Source organism: Cervus canadensis, chromosome 16, assembly GCF_019320065.1.
Source record: "Cervus canadensis isolate Bull #8, Minnesota chromosome 16, ASM1932006v1, whole genome shotgun sequence".
Lineage (NCBI taxonomy): Eukaryota > Metazoa > Chordata > Mammalia > Artiodactyla > Cervidae > Cervus > Cervus canadensis.
The window spans coordinates 62,440,790-62,465,070 of NC_057401.1; the positions used below are offsets into that span (position 1 = coordinate 62,440,790).

The 24,281-nt window shown below is 45.4% G+C and overlaps 2 protein-coding genes across 11 annotated transcripts in view; one reads left to right on the forward strand and one right to left on the reverse strand.

Annotated features, from left to right (window-relative positions):
• Positions 1 to 319: 319 nt before the first annotated feature.
• FASTKD3 (FAST kinase domains 3) lies at positions 320 to 11,333 on the reverse strand. Of its 4 annotated transcripts, none has more exons than XM_043489081.1 (7): positions 11,241 to 11,333; positions 7,335 to 8,799; positions 5,916 to 6,001; positions 3,533 to 3,707; positions 2,200 to 2,269; positions 1,749 to 1,863; positions 320 to 654 (listed from the first exon to the last, which is right to left on the reverse strand). In XM_043489081.1, exons 2-7 carry the CDS (start codon positions 8,764 to 8,766, stop codon positions 556 to 558), a joined length of 1,977 nt encoding a protein of 658 aa, XP_043345016.1. In that variant the 5' UTR covers positions 8,767 to 8,799; positions 11,241 to 11,333; the 3' UTR covers positions 320 to 555. The 4 variants fall into 4 exon arrangements, 3 of the variants coding, with proteins under 3 accessions (XP_043345016.1, XP_043345014.1, XP_043345017.1); XM_043489079.1 differs by having other exon boundaries at positions 7,335 to 8,812; positions 11,241 to 11,324; XR_006273430.1 differs by lacking the exon at positions 320 to 654 and having other exon boundaries at positions 1,787 to 1,863; positions 2,200 to 2,383; positions 7,335 to 8,812; positions 11,241 to 11,324.
• Positions 11,334 to 11,431: 98 nt separating this feature from the next.
• Positions 11,432 to 24,281, forward strand: part of MTRR (5-methyltetrahydrofolate-homocysteine methyltransferase reductase) — a 33,012-nt gene continuing 20,162 nt past the window's right edge. For 3 of the 7 annotated variants that reach the window (XR_006273367.1, XM_043488812.1, XM_043488818.1), the window contains exons 1-5: positions 11,449 to 11,608; positions 13,709 to 13,873; positions 16,096 to 16,249; positions 19,023 to 19,140; positions 21,711 to 22,089. Coding sequence is in view for 6 of the 7 variants with exons in the window: in XM_043488812.1 (XP_043344747.1) it covers positions 13,745 to 13,873; positions 16,096 to 16,249; positions 19,023 to 19,140; positions 21,711 to 22,089 (780 nt within the window). In the remaining variant the exon portion in view is untranslated. Of the gene's footprint in view, positions 11,609 to 11,645; positions 11,756 to 11,779; positions 12,251 to 13,708; positions 13,874 to 16,095; positions 16,250 to 19,022; positions 19,141 to 21,710; positions 22,090 to 24,281 lie in introns of those variants that run through there. The other 4 variants (XM_043488813.1, XM_043488815.1, XM_043488814.1 and 1 more) reach the window with 4 other exon arrangements.

Genomic DNA, 24,281 nt, shown 5'->3' on the forward strand with positions numbered 1-24,281 from the left:
TCCATGCTGTCAAAGCTATGGTTTTTCCAGTAGTCATGTATGGATGTGACAGTTGGACCATAAAGAAGACTGAGTTCTGAAGAATTGATGCTTTTGAACTGTGGTGTTGGAGAAGACTCTTGAGTGTCTTTGGCCAGCAAGGAGATCAATCCAGTCAATCCTCAAGGAAGTTCACCCTGCATATTCATGGGAAGGACTGATGCTGAAACTGCAATACTTTGGCCACCTGATGTGAAGAACTGGCTCATTGGAAAAGATCTTGATGCTGGGAAAGATTGAGGGCAGGAGAAGGGGGCAGCAGAAGATGAGATGGTTTGACGGCATCACTGACTCAATGAGTTTGAGCAAAACTCCGGGAGATGGTGAAGGACAGGGAAGCCTGGAGTGCCACAGTCCATGGGGTTGCAAAGAATCGGACCCGATTTCGTGACTGAACAACAAAAGTGTATACGTAGTACAAGGAAACAAGAGACCCTTTCCAGATCATTCCATAAATAAATGGCTAATTCGCAAGTTCTTTCACTGTGTGAGCTCATAAGTCCATATTCATTCTTATTACCAATGACCACCTGAGTTTTGAGAAAATAGTTTTCCTTGTAAATAGGCCACTAATTCCAGTCTTGATTTTACCATCTCGATCTCATAATAGGGTATCTGTGAAGAGAAGAAAAGAAAGCCATCATGATCCTGCATAATCTGAAATCACCTTGGCTTCAGGGTACCCTGTCTGTCCGTCACGCCCACCCCCACGGTGGAATGTCGGCTCCTGGGGGGAGGGCATCACAACCGGCTCACGTGTCCCGTGTGCCCAGAGCCTGTGAGGGTGCTGCCAGCGCTGAGAGGGGTGACCGGACAAGCACTAAACATGATCCTTGTCCCCAAGGAGCCTACAAATCAGGTACCAACTTAAAATATGCAATAAATACAAAAAATAAGCAGAAAATACAGTGAACATCATGCTTTAGTACTGAGAGGGAGTTTCTGACACTTTACATTAGGGTGAGAGGTCGACCTCACTGCGAGTTATGAAGGACTAGAACTGGGACCCTCCGAGAGGTGGGACCACCTGAGTAGCCTGGGCGAGGGAGAAAGGCCAGAAGGGAGACCGCTGAGCTTCGAGCAGACAGCCTGGCTGCAGGCAAGACCACGGAGCGTCTGGAACGTTGAGATGCAGAGGAGTTTGACTTTATCCCATAAGCGGTAAGGAAACAAGGAAGGTTTCTGAGCACACTGGCAATGATTTGTTTTAGAAAAATTAATCTGGGTATGTACAAGACAGAGTGGAAAAAAGTAACCACACAGGAAAGCAGAGAGCAGGGTGGTAGACAGCTTGGGGACAGGAACCTCCATTACATGCATGGTGACTGCTCACTTAAGACCCTGCTGAGCGATCCTCAATGTAAAGACAAGTAAGAGTCTTAAACAAAGAAGGTCCTGGTTTTAATGGGCCATCTTGTCCATTTTATTCATTATATCAAGGGAAATTAAAATAGTCTAATAATCTAGCAATTCTAAAAGCAAAGTAAAACATAGCTTATATAGAATTTAGGGATGTCTCACTTTTGGAAAACAAGTTTAAAAACCGTGTTTCAAAGTACCAATCAGGAGATGAGCGTAATGAACAAAGTTGGCATTTAACTAGACATTAGTCTTGGTCCATTGAGCTGACACACCATTTAGTACCCTGGAAAAAGCAAATCTGAACTAGAAATGGCTTTTGGGGGAAAAAAAAAAAGGCAAAACCGTACCTGGACAACTTGATAACCAAGCAAGCGCAGGTGTCTTTGTTTAGTAGCCTCCTTCCCCAGTAAGTGTTTGCTATTCAGACAAAACCTTTTTGGACCATCAATGCACAGTGCTACTCTAAAAAACGGAACAGGAGAGAGGAACTTCATTTTTATAACAATCCAAAATATTCATATAGTTTTAGTTGCCAGAGTTTATTTGGGATTTGGCCATGCCTTTGTGCCCATACTGTTTTCAAATGACTCATGACTGTCATCCAATTATCTGATGAAAAAAGCACTCAACTTTATCAACATCAAGGTTCACAAACTGTTACAAGGAATTTCTAAAACTGGTATGCCATAGTGTTTATCTCCAGAACTATGTCTTCTTTTTCCACTTTCTTAAGAAACAATCCTTGTGTATTAACCTGGACAAGTCTCGTAACGTACAGACCACAACGGTTTTCTTTACCTTTTATGTACATCTTCATCAATTGTAAATGGTAATACAAATCCGTCTTGATCTAATTTAATTTCAACATCTGGTGAGAGAAGAAAGGAAAAAGTCTTCGTGTGATACCCTCACAAACACTAGCTTCCTTCCCTTCTGGCTGTTTTGATTTCTTCCGCACTGCGTTTATCAACTGGGCAGAAGGCTGCAAAGTAACAACCACACCAGACAACGGTGAGAACTTTAATTTAATCAGAGCTTTGCCCAACCACATCAAGGTAAACTAAGAGGGCTCCCCTGAACTCGAACAAGGAGGGGGCCCTCCGGGTCCCTGGGGCATGACGTGAAGCACACACACTTTCAGTCTCTCGGTAACAGATGGTGGGAACAGTGAAGACGATCCTACACAACTGGCACCCAGCGTCCCCGCGCCCCCGTGCCCCAGGGGTGGGTGAGGCAGCCAGAACCCTGACGCGTGGGCCCTGGGCATGCAGCCTCCCCGTCCTTCCCTGTAAAAGCAGCTCATGAAGGAGGGGAGTGAGAGGTGACCGTGTGAAGCCCACTGTCCTCTTTGAGCTGATTGTCCTCGACGCAACAGTGTGAAAGGAGAAGGCCCTTGACTCTCTAGGCAGTGCCGTCCAGCAAAACTTTCAGCGATGATGGAAACACTTATACCAGGTACGGAGCACTTGAAGGGTGGCTAGTGCACCTGGGGACCTGAACGATGAATTTTTAAGACTGTAACTGGTTTAAATTTATACAGCGACCAGCATGTGCGGCTACTGTATTGGACAGCAGCCTAGAGGACAAGTGCTCGCGTGCTCAGTTGTGTCTGACTCCTCGTGACCCCAGGGACTGCAGCCCACCAGGCTTCTCTGTCCTTGCGTGGAATTTTCCAGGCAAGAATACTGGAGTGGGCTGCCATTTCCTTCCCCAGGGGATCTTCCCGAGCCAGGGATCAGATCCGCATTTCCTGCATTGGCGGGAGGGTTCTTCACCTCCGAGCCGCCTGGGCAGCCCCGAGAGGACAAGAACAGCTGACAATTACTGAGTACTTACTGTGTCCCGGGTATTAGTCTGAGCTACTTCGTTTGTTTACTTTGGGTCACTATTCCTCTAGAATGAATGCCCCGAAAGGATGTCCAAAGACATTCTGCTGCATGAGGCTAACCTGCAGGACTCCACCCAGAGTCCTGACCCTTCATCCCTACTGCCCACCCCTGTTCCCATTTGCCTTCAGTGAAGGACCAGCTCCACTTTGTTTCCAGACCAGTGGCGGTTACTAAGCCCTACGTGTTCCATCAGAGGACTGTATGCCAAGGTTTAGTTACCAACAAAACTCCCTACTACTTACCTATTGTGTAGCAATAGGGTGTTAACACTTTTGAAGCAAAATACAGTCTTGCTCCTAACAGGTCGATCAGTCCAATCATCACAGATTTATAAAGGTGAAAATCCATGGGGGTCTCCAGGGAAGAGCACGGAGTAAGAAAGGATTTCACTTGAAACTTAGGAAGAAGTTTTGGACCCTAAAAATGTATGTGCATACGTGAAAAAGAAAAATAAGATACAAAACCAGAGAATAAAATGAATGCTACCTGAGTATAAAAATCTGACCCAAAATTACTTTATAGGCAGGATGTGTCTCTAAGATTTAGCACAAATACCTTTTTCAAAATGGCAATACCAAATATTCTTTTTATAAAAAACGTTTCATTTTGAACTGGGGTTTGGCTGATTTAACAAACAGTGCTGCAATGGTTTCAGGTGAACTGGTAAGGGACTCAGCCATGTACATACAAGTATCCATTCTCCCCCAAGCTCCCCTCCCCTCCAGGCCGCCACATAACATTGAGCAGAGTTCCCTGTGCTATCCCTGGCTGGTTATCCATTTTAAACACAGCAGTGTGTACATCTCCAACCCAAACTCCCTAACTATCCCTTCCCCTTAACCTTCCCTTGGCAACCATAAGTTCATACTCTGAGTCTCTGTTTTGTAAGTCAGTCCATCTGTATCGTTCCTTTTAGATTCCACATATAAGGGCTATCATACGACATCTCTCCTTCTCTGACTTCACTCAGTATGACACTCTCTAGGCCCATCCATGTTGCTGCCAATGAGACAATGCCAAACATTCCTGTTATAGTTCAAGACCAATAATTCAAAATATCTTTTAAATGTGTTTTAAATGTAGTCAATGGTCACAAGAAGAAAAAAAGGATGGAAGGAAGGAAGACAAAGAAAGCAAGCCAGCTCAAGAAATATTCCTAGAGCTCTTAGAACCACTTTAAGGGGCTTGAGGCCACCCAACTGAGTTTTCAATAGTGGAAAATGTGATAGAGCTGACATTTCAATTTAGTAAGAAAAGGAAAGCTATGTAATGGTGCTAGAAATTGGTTATCCATCTGGAAAAGAAATAAGCTACAGTTCTGCCACACATTACAGACTTTAATCAACTTCAAGTAGATTAAAGATCTAAATGTAATAGGAAAATAGTATCTTTTAAGTTCAGTAAAATATTTATACTACCTTAGGAGTCACAAAATATTCAAAAACAACACAGGAAACCCAGCAGCCATAAAAAAATGAACTGATTTGACAATAGAAAACAAAAATTTCTGTGTAGCAAAAAGGCATAAACAATATTAAATTGAAACTAAAAAAATTTAAAACAACAAACCAGGAGAACATATGTGCAACACACATAATAGTTAATGTCTTTTACAATGTGTTCTAGGGCTTCCCTGATAGCTCAGCTGATAAAGAATCTGCCTGCAATGTGGGAGACCTGGGTTTGATCCCTGGATTGGGAAGATCCCCTGAAGGGAAAGGCTACCAACTCCAGTTTCTGGCCTGGAGAATTCTATACAGTCCATGGGGCTGCAAAGAGTTGGACATGACTGAGTGACTTTCACTTTCACTAGGACAAAAAAACAAAACAAAAAAGACAAACAACCCTAAGAAATAAGAATTAAGGCATAACGAGGCAATTCACAGCAAATGTAAATGACCAATAAACACGTGAAAATATGTTCAACTTCATTACTGTTCATTAAAATGCAACTGAAGCATGTGACATGACATTTCATTGAGTCGAATGACAAAATTAAAGGCGCTAAGAACATACTGTGACAGAAATGGAGGGAGACAAGTCACTTTCATTCACTGCTGGTGAAATGAGGCATCTACAACTATTAGGGGGAAATAAATCCATCAGTGTTTGCCGAAAATCAATCCAGCCATCCAGAGGACGAGGTGGTTGGACGGCATCACTGACTCAATGGACAGGAGTCTGAGCAAGCTCCGGGAGATGGGGAAGGACAGGGAAGCCTGGCGGGCAGCCCATGGGGTCGCAAAGAGTCGGACACGACTGAGCAACTGAACAGCAACATCCCATGGTCAGGAACCTAGTCTTTAGATTAAAACAACAAGAAGGCTTCAGTATGAAAGGGTATGTATGCATGTTTATGACAGCACGGCTGATCAAGACAAGTATTGGAAAAGGCCTGTAAGTCCATCCACGACGGGTGGAATTACTAGAAAAAAGTCTACCTGGTAGTAACTGACTCCAAGTGAATGAAAACTCTGTTTTTTAAAGCGGTTACTCAGCTCAAAAGAGAAGGAACTTAAAAGATGACTGGGGGTGGGGGGTTAATGGGAGCAGTGGTGGAGGGGAAGAAGGAAGCAAAGAAACCCATCCCTGTAGGGAAATAAAGCAATGAGCTCATGCTTTTACCTTATAGAATGGGCATTCCAGAATCGAGGTTAAGAAGAGTTGGGTCAGTTGCGCTAGGCTCAGTCTGTCCAAATAGGACTCTTCACCTGAAACACAAAGCATCTCAGTCAGAGTTAAGTTTGAACTTTGGTGTGTGCAATCAGAGAAAGAACAGCCAGAATGCACAACGTTAATTGTGACCATAAAGAAGCACTGAGCACTAAAGAACTGATGCTTTTGAACTGTGGTGCTGGAGAAGAGTCTTGAGAGTCCCTTGGACCGCGAGGAGATCAAACCAGTCAATCCTAAAGGAATCAGTCCTGAATATTCATTGGAAGGATTGATGCTGAAGCTGAAGCTCCAATACTTTGGCCACCTGAGGCGAAGAGCCGACTCACTGGAAAAGACCCTGATGCTGGGAAAGATTGAAGGCGGGAGGAGAAGGCGATGACAGAGAATGAGATGGCTGGATGGCATCACGGACTCAAAGGACACGAGTTTGAGCAAATTTCGGGAGATGGTGAAGGACAGGGAAACCTGGCGTGCAGCAGTCCATGGGGTCTCAAAGAGTTGGACATGACTGAGCAACTGAACCACAACAATGTTAATTAATTCACTCTAATAAGATACCTTTAAATGACACTAGGGAAATAACTTGTTAGAATTAATGATGCCTTCCTGCCTGTCATCTCAATGAAATCTCATTCTGGCTTTCAAGAATGCAAGCTCCTAACTGGAGAATATAATTAAAAGTGACAAATACATGTTAGAATTAGAATTAGTGGGGATTCCTTTTACCTATGGAGATCTAGATTCTTACAGATTTGGGTGGTCTTGAATTAAGATGAACATCTCTCAAAAAAAGGACAGGATGTCCCTGGTGGTTAAGTGGGTAAGACCCCAGGCTTCCACTGCAGGGGGCATGTGTTTGATCCCTGGTCAGGGAAGTTCCACATGCGGCCAGTTAAAGGAAAAAGAGTGATACAACTGCTGTCATCAAAGCTCCTTACATGTTATTATGATACTGCCATTGTCATCACCAGATCTCTACAAGAAGATTCAGTTTCTCAGCTAGGGCAGCAGAGTCCGTTTACTCAAAAATGCTTTATCTCTCCAAGCAATGTTCTACCAGTCTTTAACCTTGTGTTTATGTTAGCACCTGCAACTTCAGATCTCTTCTTCAGATCATAGTGGAAGAAAAAATAAAGGCTCAATAAAAAAGGTACATGCTGTGTGTGTGTGCTTAGTCACTCAGTTGTGTCTAACTCTTTAGAGGGGTAGCCCATCAGGCTCCTTTGTCTGTGGGATTTTTCAGGCAAGAATACTGGAGTGGGTTGCCATCTCCGTCTCAAAAAAAAAAAAAAAAAGCTATATATGTGACTTGAAAACATCAAGTTCAAATGCTAAGTTTCCTACTCTCAGAAGTTATAACCAACTCACCTTGAAGCCGCTGGAGAAAATATGGGCTGAATATCTTGGCCATAAAGTTGACCGGATGGCACTCAATAAGTGAACATGAATGGAGAAGCTTCAGCAGTGTTTTTGGGGGAAAATGATTGAAGTGGGTTAACAGCATGTTTTCTAGCTTTCTAAATAAAGCAGAAGCATTTGGTGGCAGATAGTTGAGTTTTCCAAATGGCTCAATTAACTCGGCAGTTTGACTAGGTGAAAATTTTTCTGTTTGACAAACAAAAGTTTCTGCCACTGCATTGAAGATGGGTTCTGAAAGGATCAGCTTTCTGCTGCAGTACTCCATGACTCTGCTGACAAGCTCAGGATCCAGAGTGAGACACAGTGAAGCGACATGCTGCTCCAGGGTTTCTGTAAAGAATCTGTCACTGTGCCCAAAGTATATGAATGCCTCTAAGACCTTTCTGAGCTCTTCACTAGTGAAACGAGCGATGTGCCGCACGACGTATTTACTCAGCTTGATAACCAGGGGAAGTGCCCGAGTCTGATCAAGGACCACTAGGGCAGTGAGCATCTGGCTCATCAATTTAGGACTCAGGTTGGAAACTAGTGATAGAGAAAAGTGATTGATCTTATTTAAGAACTTCTGCTGTTGGTCTGCTTTTTCAGGACTCGCCTGCAGTAGTCTGTAAAGGGTCACAATATCCTCGGGGGTAAATGTTTCCAAACTTTCCCCTTGCAGTTGATATATGATCAGGTCTAGCGTCGAACAACCTGGACCGTGCAGTTTAATCAGACTTTCCCCCAGAATACAAAGACTGTGAACGTCCAGGCCGCCCCTTTCAAGACGATGCTGGCATTCTGCCTCCAGGTTCATCAGCAAGTGACTCTGGGCATCCCCATACAACAGAGTCAGGGCTTGAAAAGCAGTCACCAAACCCGCATTTGACAGATTCGAGGGATCCCGTCCAAACCGATCACACAAAGCTTGAAAAGCACTACTCTCCAGTATTTCTTTCGGCAACCTTTGATTTTTTTTTTCCACTTCACAAATCCGACGTAAGGCTTCTGCCATCATAGTATCAGGCAAAGTCTCCAGTGTGCTTATAAAATGTAAGACTTCTCCTGATGAAGTGAAGCTGTTTATTTTCCTGTAAAACGTCTGTTCGTCCACATTTTTAACATTGTGCTCAAATCTGTCCCAGTTGTGTACTTGAGAGAACCCTGGCTCCCCAACTGGATGGAGGTCATTTCCGTTTTCTGAATGAAACTTCTTACAATGGGCATGATGGAACCGGACTCTGATGGGCCCAGGCTGCAGCGACCAGAACCACGGACACAGATGCTCTTTCACTGTCCTGTGAACATGATTTACATGCTGAGTTTTCAGAGCAGCCAGAGCTCCGTGTATCCGAAAATCAGATAAGTGACAGAGATTCCTCCGTAAGGTAACTAAAGCCATGCCATCAGATTCTCAGCTCCTCTTGAGTTACAACTATGTTAAAAGGCTAAAAAAAAAGAAAAAAAAAGTGGTCAAACATATTAGAGCACAGTTCATTCAACATCAATGCTTATGAAACTAAGGATGAGTACCCAAAAGGAGTCATTCCCACTAAACATCTCCCACTCAAACATTAGTACCACGTTACTCAGATGTAAAAAAAGAACAAAATTGTGCCACTTGCAGATACTTGGATGGAACTAGAGGCTGCTATACAGAGTGAAGTAAATCAGAGAGAAAAACAAATATCCTATATTAATACATATATGCGGAATTTAAAAAATGGTATAGATGAACTTATTTGCAAAGCAGGAACAGAGACACAGACATAGAGAACAAGGGGGGAGGAGGGGTGGGATAGATGGGGAGACTGGGATTGACATATAAACACTACTGATACTACATATAAAATAGATAACTAAAGACAGTGACTGTGGCCATAAAATTAAAAGACGTTTGCCCCTTGGAAGAAAAGCTATGACAAACCTAGACAGTGTATTAAAAAGCAGAGACATTACTTTGCCGACAAAGATCTGTACAGTCAAAGCTATGGTTTTTTCCAGCAGTCTTGTATGGATGTGAGATTTGGACCATAAGGAGGGTTGAGTGCCAAAGAATTGATGCCTTTGAACTGTGGTGCTGGAGAAGACTCTTGAGAGTCCCTTGGACTGCAAGGAGATCCAGCCAGTCCATCCTCAAGAAACTCAACCCTGAATGTTCATTGCAAAGACTGATGCTGAAACTGAAGCTCCAATCCTGTGGCCACCTGATGCAAAGAGCCAACTCATTGGAAAAGAACCTGATGCTGGGAAAGATTGAAGGCAAAAGGAGAAGGGGATGACAGAGGATGAGATGGTTGGATGGCATCACCAACTCAATGGACATGAGTTTGAGCAAACTCCAGGAGAAGGTGAAAGAAGGGGAAACCTGGTGTGCTGCAATCCATGGAGTCACAGTGTCTGACATGACTGAGTGACTGAACAACAATAACAAATGAGAACCTCCTGTAAGCACAGGGAACTCTACTCAGGGCTCTGTGGTGACCTAAACCGGAAGGAAATCCAAAGAAGAGAGGATGTGTGTATACATGTATCTGATTCACTTCCTTGTATAGCAGAAACTAACACAAATAAAGTTGTAAACTAACACAAAATAGTGGTAAGGCAACACCTATACTCCAATGAAAACAAACAACAGCAAAAAGGCCTAAGTACCAGAAGAAGAGTGACTCTGCAACCTAGAGCTTAGAATTGAAACTGTTTACCTCAGATTCCGACTCAAACTCACATGGCCAGACTCGAACCCAGCCAAAACCCTGCTTGGGACTTCAACCCACGTGGCTGGGATTGCAACCTAGCCAAAACCCTGCCTGGGACTTCAACCCACTTGGCTGGGATTCCAACCTAGCCAAAACCCTGCTTGGGACTTGAACCCACGTGGCTGGGACTCCAACCCAGCCAAAGCCCACAGTACCTGGTTTCAGGACCTAATGAAGCTCAAGTTCTTGATGAATTCAGTGAGACATAAAGTGATAGGTAAGAAGTGGATTTACTCAGATACAGAGAGAAGCACACTCCATGGAATGTGGGCCATTGCAGAGGGTGAATGCGGCTGCGAAATTAGGTGTGGTTAGTTTTTATAGGCTGGGTAATTTCATACGCTAATGAGTGGGAGGATTATTCCAACTATTTTTAGGACGGTGTGGAGATTTCGAAGATGTTACAGAAAAGCGGTTGGATATCATAATCATCGCTATCATCTGCCAGGCAATATTATGTTTAATTCTCCCAACACCACAATGAACTAAGTACTTTAACGTCATCTTAGAAATGAGGAAACCGAAGCACAGAGATCTCACGTTGTCCAGTTCACACAGCTAGTAAGCGGCTGAGCCAGACTTCACCTCGGGTAGTCTGGTTCCTACGCACGCCTCCTGTGTGTTGGCTGACGGAAAGAACTGCACTTGGTGCAACATCCTCAAAACACACAACTGAAGTGACCATGAATTCACACGGCAAGGGTGAAAAGAGCAGCTTCAAGATCTCCGAGGGGTCGGTTTCCCCTCAGAGTTAGGATCTGGCACAAGAAGGTCTAGCTTTGCAGATGGAGGGGAAAAAAAAAACAATTAAAACGCTTATCAACGAAGGGGAAAGGTGGCCGGCCGGTCCACCCCTGACCAGCCCCGCTGTGGGAGACCCAGGAACACGAGGGTGCGGGACAGCGGAGGACAGGGCGCCCGAAGCGGGAGCCGCGTCCTCTCTGGAGGGAGAGGACCTGATTGGCCGGGCGCCCCCAAAACGAGCGCCGCGGAATCCTACGCTCACGCACCGGGAAAGGCGGGAACCGCGTTTGAAGAGCGGGACGGCGAGACGGGGAACTAGTGTGAGGCCACGCACGCCGGGACAGCCAAGCCCACAGCCCGCCTGGATACCTACCGGACTCCGCGCACGCCGGGGTCCCAGCAACCCACGCGGCTCCGCAGCCTCGCCGGCCTCCGTAACTCTCGCCCTTCACCGGAGGACGCCTCCGGCGCGTGAGCCAAGAAGGGGCGGGCGCCCCACGCCCAGGCGCGCGGTGATTGGCCTCAGCTCCTTTGCCCGAGCCTCCTTATTGGTCCCCGGCGTGAGGCGGTGTGCGCAGGCGCGGGAGCCGGGGCCTGCGGACCCTGAGCTTTTTTCCTCAGCAGCCCGGCCGGATTCCTTCAGGTGACTGTACCCAGCGGCCGCTGCTGCCAGATCTGGGCGACCGGCGGCGCTCTCCGCGCCCCTCCTGCCGGCCCAGGCTGGACCCGCCCGGGGAGGAGGTCAGGACTCCGGCCTGGCAGGGCGGAGAGCGGGCTGCGCCGGGGACTCGGCCGTGTGCCCTCACGGTCGCCTCCCGGAGGCGCCGCTGGGCGTGCAGAACGGCGGAGCCGGTCCCGCAGGTTCTTGTGGGCCGTTCCTCCTTCGGGGTCTGTGGTTCGAACACTTTTCCTAGACGGGAGTCGAGGGGCACGTTGGGGCACCGGGTTATGAGGAGGGACGCGGGAGGCAGGGACGCGGGGGACGCGGACCAGCTGCAGGCGCTGGTTCTCCGCCCCGACCTTGTCCTGCGGGTGCCGGGGACCCCACCCCCTGAGAAACGTGGGCTGCAAGTGCCTGCTCCGTAAGGTGGTTGAGGGGCCGAGGGTCTCACGCAGCGAGCATCTCGGACGGTGCCTGTGGCTCCTGCGAAGTGCCCCGGGCCCTTGGCTTGGATAGTGTTTGAAACCCTTTCCATCACTGCGCTGTCGTGCTTCTGGATCAGCTCCGTGTGTAGTGCTAACGTGTCGTCCCCTTACCCATTTATCAAGAGTTGGAAAGAAAGAAGAAAGATAGCGCTCAATCGTGTCCGGCTCTTGCGCTCCCATGGACTGTAGCCCGCCAGGCTCCTCCGTCCATGGGATTTTCCAGATAAGAATACTGGAGTGAGTTGCCATTTCCTTCTCTAGGGGATCTTCGCGACCCAGCAATTGAACCCAGGTCTCCCGCAATTGCGGGCAGATGCTTTACCGACTGAGCTATGCAGGAAGTTTTTTTTTTTTTTTTTTTCCAATCCAGAGTTAACCTCTTGCATACCCGCCGTATCCAGCGCTGTTTTGTTCCGCAGGTTGTTACCTGCTTTTAGCATCCTGCTTGTTAGTACTGTGCTTTTACCTTTTAATTCCTTCGTGTCTTTTGTCCTCAGATCTAATTGGCCAGAGGAGCAAAAAAGTATCTGCGGTTCGTTCCCCAAAAGACAAGTTTTGGTTTGAGTTTCAGTTTGCCCTGCGTGCTTAAATCGCTTCAGTCGTGTCCTACTCATTGTGACCCCACGGATTGTAGCCCGCCAGGCTTGGCAACCCAGTCCAGTATTCTTGCCTGGAGAATCTCATGGGCAGAGGAGCCTAGTAGCAGTAGTTTAGTCGCTAAGTCGTGTCCGACTTTTTCGACCCTGTAGACAGTAGCCTGCCAGGCTCCTCTGTCCATGGGATTCTCCAGGCAAGAATACTGGAGTGGGTTGCCATGCCCTCCTCCAGAGGATCTTCCCAACCCAGCGATCTAACCGGGTGTCTCTTTTATCTCTTGTGTTGGCAGGCAGGTTCTTTACCAGTAGTTTACCTGGGAATCCTGAATCCTTACGTATTGACAGTCTGTCAGGTTTAGACACTTGAGGTGTGGTGAAAAATCTGTGAGCCCTTTATTTTACTCCTGGTTATCTGTTCAGGAAAAAACATAAAACTAGTAAAAGATTTGAGTGGATTAAAAGTGTTTCTCTCTGTTTAGGTATGTAAGTATGTAGGTATGTAAGGTATGTAGGTATGTTAAGTATGTCTACACATGCATGCAGATGTATATGATATTGAATTAAATAAGAAAGGTATTAACTAGAGTACTGTGATTTATTTAGCATTGGGATCAAGTAGGAATCAATTTTAATTGAGTTTTTACCATTTTAGTGAATTTTTAACTTTACCTTCTTTTAAGAGAGCAAAGGTATCTGAAATTTATTGGACACTGCTCTGTGTCTCACCATTGTCTTTGTCAGGTAGGTACCGTCATTGTCCCCACTCTAAAGGTGAGAGAACCAAGAGACTGGTCAGTTGAGAAGCTGGCCTGAAGTTCCCCTCCTGTGAATGGTCACTCCTGGCTGGATTCAAGGCCCGGTGGTCTGGCCCCAGACTGATTTCTGAGCTGTGGCATTAGAGTTTTCCTTGTATTGGCCTTGATTTCATGAATACTCTCTTTCTTAGACCTTAAGAATTAATGCTAAAAAAGTTAGTAAGCCTGTTTCATATTATCCCTGGATATTGTTGCAGTCTGTTTTTAATTAAGAAAATTAATACCTGCAGGTTGTTACTGCTCCATTAAAAAGAGAAATCCCTTTTTCCCTTTCCATTTTACAGTGTAACTATTACAGCTGTACCATATGCCTTGAGGTGATGAGGAGGTTTTTGTTACTCTATGCTACACAACGAGGACAGGCAAAGGCCATAGCAGAAGAAATAAGTGAAAAAGCAGTTACGTATGGTTTTTCTGCAGATCTCTACTGTATTAGTGAGTCGGATAAGGTAAGTCATGGTTTTTACTGTGTTTCACGCTTTGAAGTGTTTTGCTTGGGAATTGATGTTAAAAAACAAAGTGGGACCCTAAATGCCACCATGATCCTTTTTTTGTTTTTTTAAACACTCAGAAATTCATTTTATCAACTGTGTTGTAAGACTTCTGCCAATTTTTTTCTCTGTGTGTGTGTTAAATTAAACTACATGGTCTTAAAAACTAGGATGACTAACCGTTCTCAACTATAAATGGAACTAGTATGTTTGCCTTGTTTTTCTCACTGGGTGCCTGGGAACAAATGAGATGTGTGTGTTCACAGGAACATGTGACCTTTCCACCTTGTGAATCCTGGTGCCCTATACAAACTTCCCTGAAATAATGACCTTGTCATTCATGCCAGAGTTCTTCCAAGTGCAGAACCACTGAATTCTTTTGTGAAGATAGAATTTAGAGTGAAGGTGTAGGATCTGCGGGAGACTTGGGGACTGCTTATGTTTCTGTATTCAGTCTCTGCAGAAGTTCCCACCTTAGGATTGTTGTTATTGTCATTCAGGCGCTATGTCGTGTCCCTCTATTGGTGACCCCGTGGACTGCAGTGTGCTGGGGCTCACTGTCTTCCACTACCTCCCAGAGTTTGCTCAGACTCGTGTTCACTGAGTTGTTTACAAGAGATCTTAACAGATCTGTGCTTAGAATACCTAGTCTGACTGAGGCCCTCAGGTTATAGTCTCGTGCATTTCAGGCCTTAGGGCATAGCAGCCCACTTCAGTATTCTTGTCTGGAGGATCCCATGGACAGAGGAGCCTGGCAGGCTACAGTCCGTGGGGTTGCAGAGAGTCGGACACGACTAAGCAACTAACACTCACTCAGGCTTGAGCCACGAGCAGGGCTCTTATAACACCCACGGTGAGGTGCCAGCCACTAAGTCCTCGGATTCAGCTCAGTACTTGAAAAACCACCCAGCCATGCACTCTGGCTCCAGTTCACAACCTCCTCTGTTCCTTCCCACACGTCTGATCGGAAAGACTAGCCTGTCAGCCACAGAGGTGAATTATAAGCTTAGCTCCTAGAGGGGAAACCACCAAGTTCCTTGATGTAGCAGGGCCAGGCGGAGTCCTGATGGAGCCACTCACCCAGCCGGGAGGGTCCTGGGGCACCGCCAGTCGTGGGCTCCGTGAGCCTGCAGCACGTTCAGAGTGAGGCGTGGTGCCACAGGGTGGAGCTCCGTCCAAATCTGTTACTAACCCCAGAGACAGAGTAGGCAGCGTCACACAACTAGCCCTGACGGGCCAGCAGCTCTTTGAAAAGTTAAGTGAGCAGTGAGTTGTTTTTTGATCCCACAGTGGTCATGTTGTTTGCTTTCCTCAGCTGAATGGTTTCTTCAGTTGTTCCTCATCCAAGTTTAACCTAATTGCTCTCTGCCCTCCTCAATCACAGTCAAGTCTTTTTCAAGGTAAAGCCACTCACTGTGAACTGCAGAGTTCTGTCCCATAAGTGTTGGTCACCTGGTAAAATGTTAGCTCAAATCTTCACCTGTTACATCAGCATGAAAAATAAAGCAAATACCTTGGAGCCCAGTGAGATGATATTCATTGATAGTAGAGCTCATGATTGTGAATAGAGAGAGTGAAGTGCTTTATTGGGAGTACTTAAATTTAGGTGAGAGTTAGAATAAGGAAACGTGAATTTTAAGACTTGGAAACACCAGTGATCCTAGTATTCCATATTCTTGTCTCTCTGGAACCCTGAGGAGGTCGGGCCTGTCCTGACAGCTAGGTTTCCTGATGTCTGAGGAGTAACACTTTCATTTTGCCGATTTAAAATGCTCTTGTGTGCCTGTCTGCCATTACACGACACGGACAACGGGTCAGAAGATAGAGCTAATTGTTTTGCTGATGTGTTAAGTCTGTTGCTTGCTGTTGCTAAGTCGCTTCAGTCGTGTCCGACTCTGCGCGACCCCATAGACGGCAGCCCACCAGGCTCCGCCATCCCTGGGGTTCTCCAGGCAAGAACACTGGAGTGGGTTGTCGTTTCCTTCTCCAATGCAAGAAAGTGAAAAGTGAAAGTGAAGTCGCTCAGTCGTGTCCGACTCTTTGTGACCCCACGGACTGCAGCCCACCAGGCTCCGTCCATGGGATTTTCCAGGCAAGAGTACTGGAGTGGGTTGCCATTGCCTTCTCCATGTTAAGTCTACATAGCAGTAGATCTCTGACGTGACACCCTTGTTTTATAGTATGATCTGAAAACTGAAACGGCACCTCTTGTGATGGTGGTTTCTACCACGGGCAACGGAGACCCGCCTGACACAGCCCGCAAGTTTGTTAAAGCCATACAGGACAAGACGCTGCCTCCTGACTTCCTGGCTCACCTGCGGTATGGATTACTAGGTGTGGACTGCGTTTTGTGTAGTTACTAGAGTGTTACTGCTGGCTTAGCGCTAGTATCTAAATGTGTTTTTCAAAACCATGGTGCATCATTGTATAGATTTTGTCTTCCTTGGGTTTTTATTTGTTTTATGTATGTATAACATTTGAGGGTAAACAAGGTGCTACTTCCTAGCCATCACCCCCAGCAGCTCCTCTGCAGAGCCCCAGAATAGCATCTTAACCTCGGGTGCACACCAGACTCAACTAGGAAATATTTTTGAAATGTAAGTGATTGGGCTCCACCCCAATTCTGCTAAAACCAAGGGAGCAACCCTGCATGCTGTGTTTTTTTTTTTTTTTTCCCTCAAAGTTCTTATGTGTCTGTGACAGCTTCCTTAGCAGATGACCATTCCCCTAGGATACTGGTTCTCCAGCCTGGGTACACACTAGCATCCGCTGGGAGTTTTCCTTCCAATGTCATTGCTTTGAGTGCCTCCCTCCCTGCCCCTCTCACCCCACCCCCACCCCACTGTGATTCCGACTTAATCATTCTGAAGTAGCGTCCTGGGATCAGTATTTTTTTTTTTTTTAGTTCTACCAGTTTATTGCTGCCAACCCATCTCCCTCCACCCTCATGCACACATGCTCAGTCATGTAACCCCATGGACTGCAGCCCGCCAGGCTCCTCTGTCCATGGACTTTCCCAGGCAAGAATACTGGAGTGGGTTGCCATTTCCGTCTCCAGGATCAGTGTTTTTTAAAGCTCTCAGGTGACTCTACTATGTACCCCAACTTAAAAAGCACTGGCCTAGGGTAGGGTCTGTGAAGAATAGCTTTAAAATATTAAAGGCTCAGAAGGACCAGCTCAGTGAGATAGTTGCACCAGAGAGGGAATTCAGGATCCATTTGCCTGGCTCGCGCTCTCTGTTCTCCTTTGAGAGCAGTTTTGGGGAGGGTATCGAGAAAGGATGGAATGTGCGATGATAAATAACTGGATAGGGATTGAAATGATGAGCCTGGCCGAGATCTGTCATGTGTAGTGTATTCAAGAGAGCATATTAGAATGTGTATATATAGCTTTTTAATTCAGTTTTTCCAATTTATTTATTTAGAAGAGTGAACATGTACATATTGGTTTAAAAATTCCTCAAAATTATTTAAAAGGAAAGACTGAAGCCTTTCGGCCATTTAGTCAATCTTAGGCCTGTGTATGGGTTGTATGGGCCCACCGATGGATTGCTCACCTTGTTCTTGTAGGAAAAATTCAGGGAGACAAACAAGTATGAAATTTAAGCTCTTAATTTTATATTTTCAACGAAGTATGAAAGTGTTAGTCCATTTCTTACGAGGAAACACAGAAGCGATTCTTATATGCAACACAGAAACAGAGCAAATAATGGTTGGTTGTGTTTCGGAAGTACCTCTTGTTTTAGATAAGGAGTCAGTAAACTCCATAAAAGACCAGATAGCAAATACTTCAGGCTTCATAAGTCACTGGTCTATCTAACAACTATTCATCTCTGCTGTTGGAGCTTGAAAGCTGCCTTAACAAGGTGTGAACAGGTGGACCTGGCTGTGTTCCAATAAAACTTTATTTGCAGAGACAGTGGATGGTAATTGCCCACAGGCTGTAGTTTGCAGACCCTGCAGTGGGATCAGAAAAGCCTGCAAATACAGACATTGCATGTTCTAATGAAAGGAGCAAAGGTTGTTTGCTCTTCAGCAAAGGTTGTTGCTGAGCTGTGAAAGTTGCCAGGATTCTTGGCCTCCAGAGAATTCAATCCGGGGCCAGTGACGAGGCTTGATTGCTCAGAGCTTTTGTGTTATAAAGTTTTACTAAAGTATTAAAGAGATGGAGAAGGCTTCTGACATAGACATCAGAAGGGGGCAGAAAGAGTGCCCCCCCGCCCCCCAGCCTTTAGCAGTAAGTTACATACGTATCAACAGGCTGCTAGTTAGAGAAAGGAGATGTCCCAAAACTCAGAGTGGCTCCAGGCCTCTCACCCATAACATGCATTTTGAGATAACATTGGCACCAGGTGAGTCATCCCGGGCCATAAAACGATTGACATGAATCTTGAAGAAAGGCAGGTTTCCAAGAAAATACACAGTTTCATTAACAGTTAGAGATTAGGGGAACAGTGTATGAGTAGAACATATAGGTTTGTTGAGTCCTTGTCATTCTAAGTCCCAAGAGGAAAGACTTGAAGAAAGACCAGAGTCTAAGGTAAATACATAGTTCATTAACATAGCTTAAGACAAACATTTCCATAAGAAAATGCATTGGTTAGCTCAAGGTTTGAGAAAAGTTAAGTTCTGGTGGAGCCAGGTGTCGTCATGGCAACACAGAATTTTAAGAGAAAACTTTTTTAAAATTTGTATAGAGAAGGGGAAAAAATTAACACTAGTATGTTTCCTCCTGCTGCTTAAGAGAGAGAGAAAAAGTGTCTGACACTTGGAGCCTCTTTCCTCCCTTTGGAGACCCCTGGCCTTCCTGCCTGTCACCCTCTCATTTAGTACGCTAATCCTTATTTTCAGATTACCATATTTTTACATAAATTCATGGAAACAAAAATGTGAGATATATTTCTGTTAACAGTGGTCCAAAGTACTTGTTTTGTTTCTGTTTGCATAGTTAGTATTCCTCAAGGAAAAAATAATACAAAGCTGCACATTATTTCCTGTTACATCAAGAAGAGCTTTGAGTGGTGGTCTTCTGAATGTTTTGTTTCTCTCTTGTGTATGTGGTTAAATTTAAACCTTACTGCATGCTAATAACCCATTTGGACTCTAGGTCTGGGTGATTCAGAATACACGTACTTCTGTAATGGGGGGAAGGTAATTGATAAACGACTTCAGGAGCTTGGAGCCCAGCGTTTCTACAACACTGGCCACGCGGATGACTGTGTAGGGTAAGAGCAATGTACCTCTATCGTTTCCAGTAAACCGTGTTTGTACATGATGTAAGTCAGTTTACAAAAGGGGTTCATTTTTGAACTAGCATTAACTTTCAATCTTGAAAGTCCTATTTTAGTTTTGGGACCAAGGAAAATCCTTCAGAGTTTGATTTATCTGTTTGCTGATTTTTTTTTTTTTTTTAAAGTGCCTCATCCATCTCAGTGTCTGCTAATGGAAGACATTAGGAAGGTAGCCCAGTACAGTTACCTCAGGCATAGAAATGTGCAGCTATTTGCAAAAGTCATTGTTTTCTCTAGGAACTTGGAGAGTGAGTGGCTGCAGGGGAGTGACTGGACTCTGGACCTCCCCGTGGAGGGCGCCCAGCTGCCCGCGCGCATTACAGGCGCATTACAGGTGGAGACGGGGAACAGAGGCCTTCCCAGCACCCCCGCTCCTTGGGGCTCTCCCTCCCCATCTTCATGGGCATTTACTACCCTGCCAACCAGGAATGTAATTTCTATTTCATTAATTTGTTCTTGTTTTTACAGTTCAGTTTTTCACCCTATGTGCCGCCTTACAAATCCTCTTAATGTGTTAATTCAGAGACCTTATAGAATTGTCCTTATTCTGTCATAACAGCACATGCACGCACTCGAATTTTTTTCTACTGGCTCTGTGTATTAAGTAAATCTCACCCACTAGATCTGGGCTTATGCCACATGACAAGTTCAGCAAAGGCTGTGCTTTTCTGCATATGCCGCCTTGCATGGGCATGTAGGAGACACTTCTGTTTGCCCGTAACTCACCTTTTTGAGTCCATACGTCCACCATTTTCTGCAGCTGTGGTGCTGTGAGTTTTTTTCCATTGCCCCAGGGCACATGTCCTTTACGGTGACAGCTCCACCACATTGCCTTGCTTGTTACCTTTCAGTTTTGTCTCGTTGTATTGGGCTCTTTTTCCCATGAGAAACGTTGTTGGCATTAAATGTTTATTGTCTTTTATGAGCTGTTTAAATGCTAAACGCTTATAAATCTGTTAGTCCTATTGCTCAACTCATATTTTACTTCAGAGGCTTTTCATTTCACTGTTGATTTATTGCATTGACCATTAAAATTCTTCAATGTATATTTTAGCAGCCTGCATCTCTAAAATTTTCAACCTAAGTACTCTTTTCTAAAATTAGAATATTTTCAAGGAGACATCTTGGCTTACTGTACCACCACATTGAAGGGGTTAAGAATGTAGACTGGAATTCAAATACCTGCGTTCAGATCCTTGGTTTTCCCCACTTACTGGCTATGAAGCATTGCTCAAATTACTTAAACTTTTTGTGTGTTGGTGTTCCCCCTTGTGAAATGGATAATAACAATATATATTGTTTAAGGTTCTTTGAAGCATCAAATGAATGAATAAAACTTGTTTTAGAACAACATCCACCATATAGTGCATACTCCATGGGCATGAGCTTTCTTTTAAGAGTATTACCGTATTAGTATTTCTGAGTTGTGAGAATTGTGTTTTAAAGGTAGCTGTCATTATTGAACCATTAATTTTATATGCTTGCTCTTCCAAATGCCCCTGAGGAATGGATGTACTATATCACCAAATTTTGAACTATGTACCACATGAGCAGTAAATGAATACAATGAAATTATAGCCAAAGTCTCGATAAGACAGAGGTCTAAAATGTGTCTCCTCTTGTCACTTAGCTCTATGAATTGGAACTTAATTGATCACGCATTGGAGTTGTGATTGAAAATGACAGAGATGTCCTTCTCAAGGTCTTGATGCAGTGCTTAGCCATTCACTCTGTGAACAGAGCGTAGGGAATGTTACTGTTGTCATACTTTACCAGTAGTCAGTTTGTTATTTAGTTGCTAAGTTGTGTCTGACTCTTTTGCGACCCCAAGGACTGTAGTCTGCCAGGCTCCTCTGCCCATGGGATTTTCCTGGCAAGCATACTGGAGTGGGTTGCCATTTCTTTCTCCAGCCAGTAGATGAGCATATTTTACGATGTACTTACGGTTAATTCAGCTCTCCTAAAGTATGATTGAAGGGTTGAGCTATTAGTCAAAGAGCATTAATCTGGAGTGGGTTCTTGGTGGTATCTTAATCTGTAGGAAACAAAGATCAGTAAATTGGCTAGGCAAAAAAAGGTGGTGCATTTGATATAATTATCATTTATGATATTAGAGTAGACTTGGATTTTGGGTATGTTCAGTTAGCGTCATCAGATTTAGCATGCCTGTTTAAAATGACGTCTTCTTAAATATCAACTCTATTTTAGGAAGTTAAGTGGAATCAAACTCCTGTTACCTTTTGCTAAATCATCTTCATTTTTGTTCTCTGACTTTTATGCATGTTCATACTTTTTTATAGCTCAGTGCTAATGAACACAGTGAAGTTTTGGCTTTTAGCTTAATCATAAGTATTTTTGTCTTCTGAATAGCCGTCCTGGTGAATGTTTCTGCCAGTTGCACAGCATTCTCTCAAACAGACAGACTCTCATGTTATCCTGTTGTTAGGTGTTTAAATGGAGAACTTAAGTGTTTGTTTCTTTTTTCCTGTTTTTTTCCAACTCAGTTTAGAACTTGTGGTTGAGCCATGGATTAATGGACTCTGGGCCGCCCTCGAGAAGCATTTTCTGTTGAACAGAGGAAGAGAGGATACAAGTGAAACTCTCACGATGGCATCTCATGCTTCCCAGAGGACAGATGCCTTGACACCGGAATTATTACATGTGGAATCACAAGTTGGACTTCTGAGATTAGATGATTCTGGAGGAAAGGCTGCTGAAGTTTTGGAACAAAATGCAGTGAACAGCAGTCAATCAAGTACTTTGATTGCAGACTTTGAGGCCTCGCTTACCTGTTCAGTACCCCCACTTTCACAAGCCTCTCTGAATATTCCTGCTTTACCACCGGAATATTTAGAGGTGCATCTGGAGGAGGCCCTTGCCCAGGTAAGCAATGATGTTGGTGGTGTTTTTTTAATTATATTATGGCAGAGGAACAAGCTACGGCATGCTGGGTGAGTGTGGTCTACCATTTCTTGTGTAAATGAAGTTTTATTGGAACACAGCCATGCCCATCCAAGGCTGCTTCTGCACTGCAATGGTGGAGTTGAGTCGCTCCCAAAGAGGCGTCACCTCCAAGTGTTACAGATGTGCTTGTATTATTGCCTGGCTTCTCTTTGAAGAAGTAAATGCGTACAAGCTCAGTTTCTCCATTGCCTTGGAGAAGTAACGTCCTGGCTTCTTGCTTTAGATGTCAGTCAGGTAAGGGTGAGTTGTGGGCAGTCAGGAAACCATCTCAGCAACTAATCTGAGTCGGGTACAGTGAGGTCACTTTTCCAGTGTGGATCTTTGCTGTCCTGGGATTCTCCATCTTAGGGGTTTTTCTTTCTCTTGGTAATATTTTATAGACCTGTTTTTGTCTGTTTAAGTCTTTTTTTCCCCTATGCCTTGAGTATTTTTCCTATCAGTAAATAAATGACTTTAAAGTGGTCTGTACATTTCTGAGCATCAAGTTGAATAATAGCTGATATTACCCCACGATTGTCAGCATATGGTTCCCTGAAATTTCTTCCAACATGCTTGGAATAAGCTTCCAGGGCAGCCAGTCTTGTGACGCCTGGCTGACCCCTCTCTGTTCAGAGGGAGTTCCATGTGGGCTTTCTCAGGTAAACCACACCCTTAACGCAACTGTCGTGGTTTCTGGTTTCATCTTTTTCTTTTATTAAATGAGGAAAGACATTTGAGGAACAATTTAAGTCCAACTTTCTAGTTTATTTGAAAACTGTTTGCAAACACTTGATATGCATACCGGTGTTTTCACCGTCATATTTTTACAATGTTTTTCTAATGCATTCATATAAACAGATAGGTTTTTATATGACCTTCCCTGAGTTATTGTTTTCACACTCATGTTTCATTCTTTATTAAAAGGGATTATCACAATAAGTACCTCTTAGTCGGAATTGGGGACAGGTGCTGTGGCTGTGATAAACATGCCAGGCAGGTGGACTCAGGGTGGTGAGCCGGCCCGGGTTTGCCTTGCAAGGATGAGTGTGTGGCAGGGGTGTCGATCTCTTATTGATCTGACAAGGCGCTTCACTTAGGATCTGCCTGAGAGTTTCTTTTATGATAGGTGTTATTAAATAGACTTGAGTTGTTGGTAATGTCTTCACAAGATTTTTTAAAATCTCAGCTATTTAACGGAAACTTGTGTAAATCTGTTTAAAGGATATACCTAGAGGATAAGGGATTGAGGAAAAAAGTTTCCTATTTTAGGGCCCCATCTTTGGATACCCCCTTGGGGAGCGGGGCGGGTGGGGGAGGGGAGGATGGGCCCCGGGTTGGGCAGAGCGGGAAGCTGAGCTTCAGTGCACGCGGCTCAGTCACTTGATGGCTCGTACCTAGCCCGCAGGCCAAGATTTCACCCTGGGGCTATGCTAACCGCAGGTGAGCCTCTGGGCCCTGTGAGCCAGACTCGGGCCAGGACTCCGGTCCCCCCTGGCCGCAGGCGTCGGGGCTGTGTGGCCAGCAGCTGTACCTGGCCGCTCTCCCCGCGTCCCAAGTCCAGCGCTCCTTTACCCGAGGACTGCGGTCACCCCTGGCTGCAGCCCTCGGGGCTGTGTGACCCAGCAGCCGCACCTGGCCGCTCTCCCTGCTTCCCGAGTCCAGTGCTCCTTTTCCCCAGGACTCTGGTTCCCCCCGAGCTCAGACCTCGGGGCTGTGGCCCAGCAGCCACACCTGGCCGCTCTCCCTGCGTCCCGAGTCCAGTGCTCCTGTTCCCCAGGACTCTGGTCCCCCCCGGGCTCAGCCCTCGGGCCTGTGTGGCCAGCAGCTGCACCTGGCCGCTTTCCCCGCGTCCCTGAGTCCAGTGCTCCTTTACCCCTGGGGCAGCATCAGTGTGGTTTCTGTGCCTCATGGAGTCGCTCCTTCTGGGGGCCTGCCTGCTCCTGCCATCGGGTGGGAGGGCTTCAGGTCTGACAGCTGACTCAGGTCCAGCAGCTGGACAGAGGGCCTTGAGCGTTCATTGGGACAGCTTCCCGCTCATGACGTCTTGGTTTCTTTCCCTTGTGAGGACCGATCAGCGCCCTTGGCGGCCGCCCGTTCACTCTGATGCTCTGGAAGCCATGAGTTCGTCATTC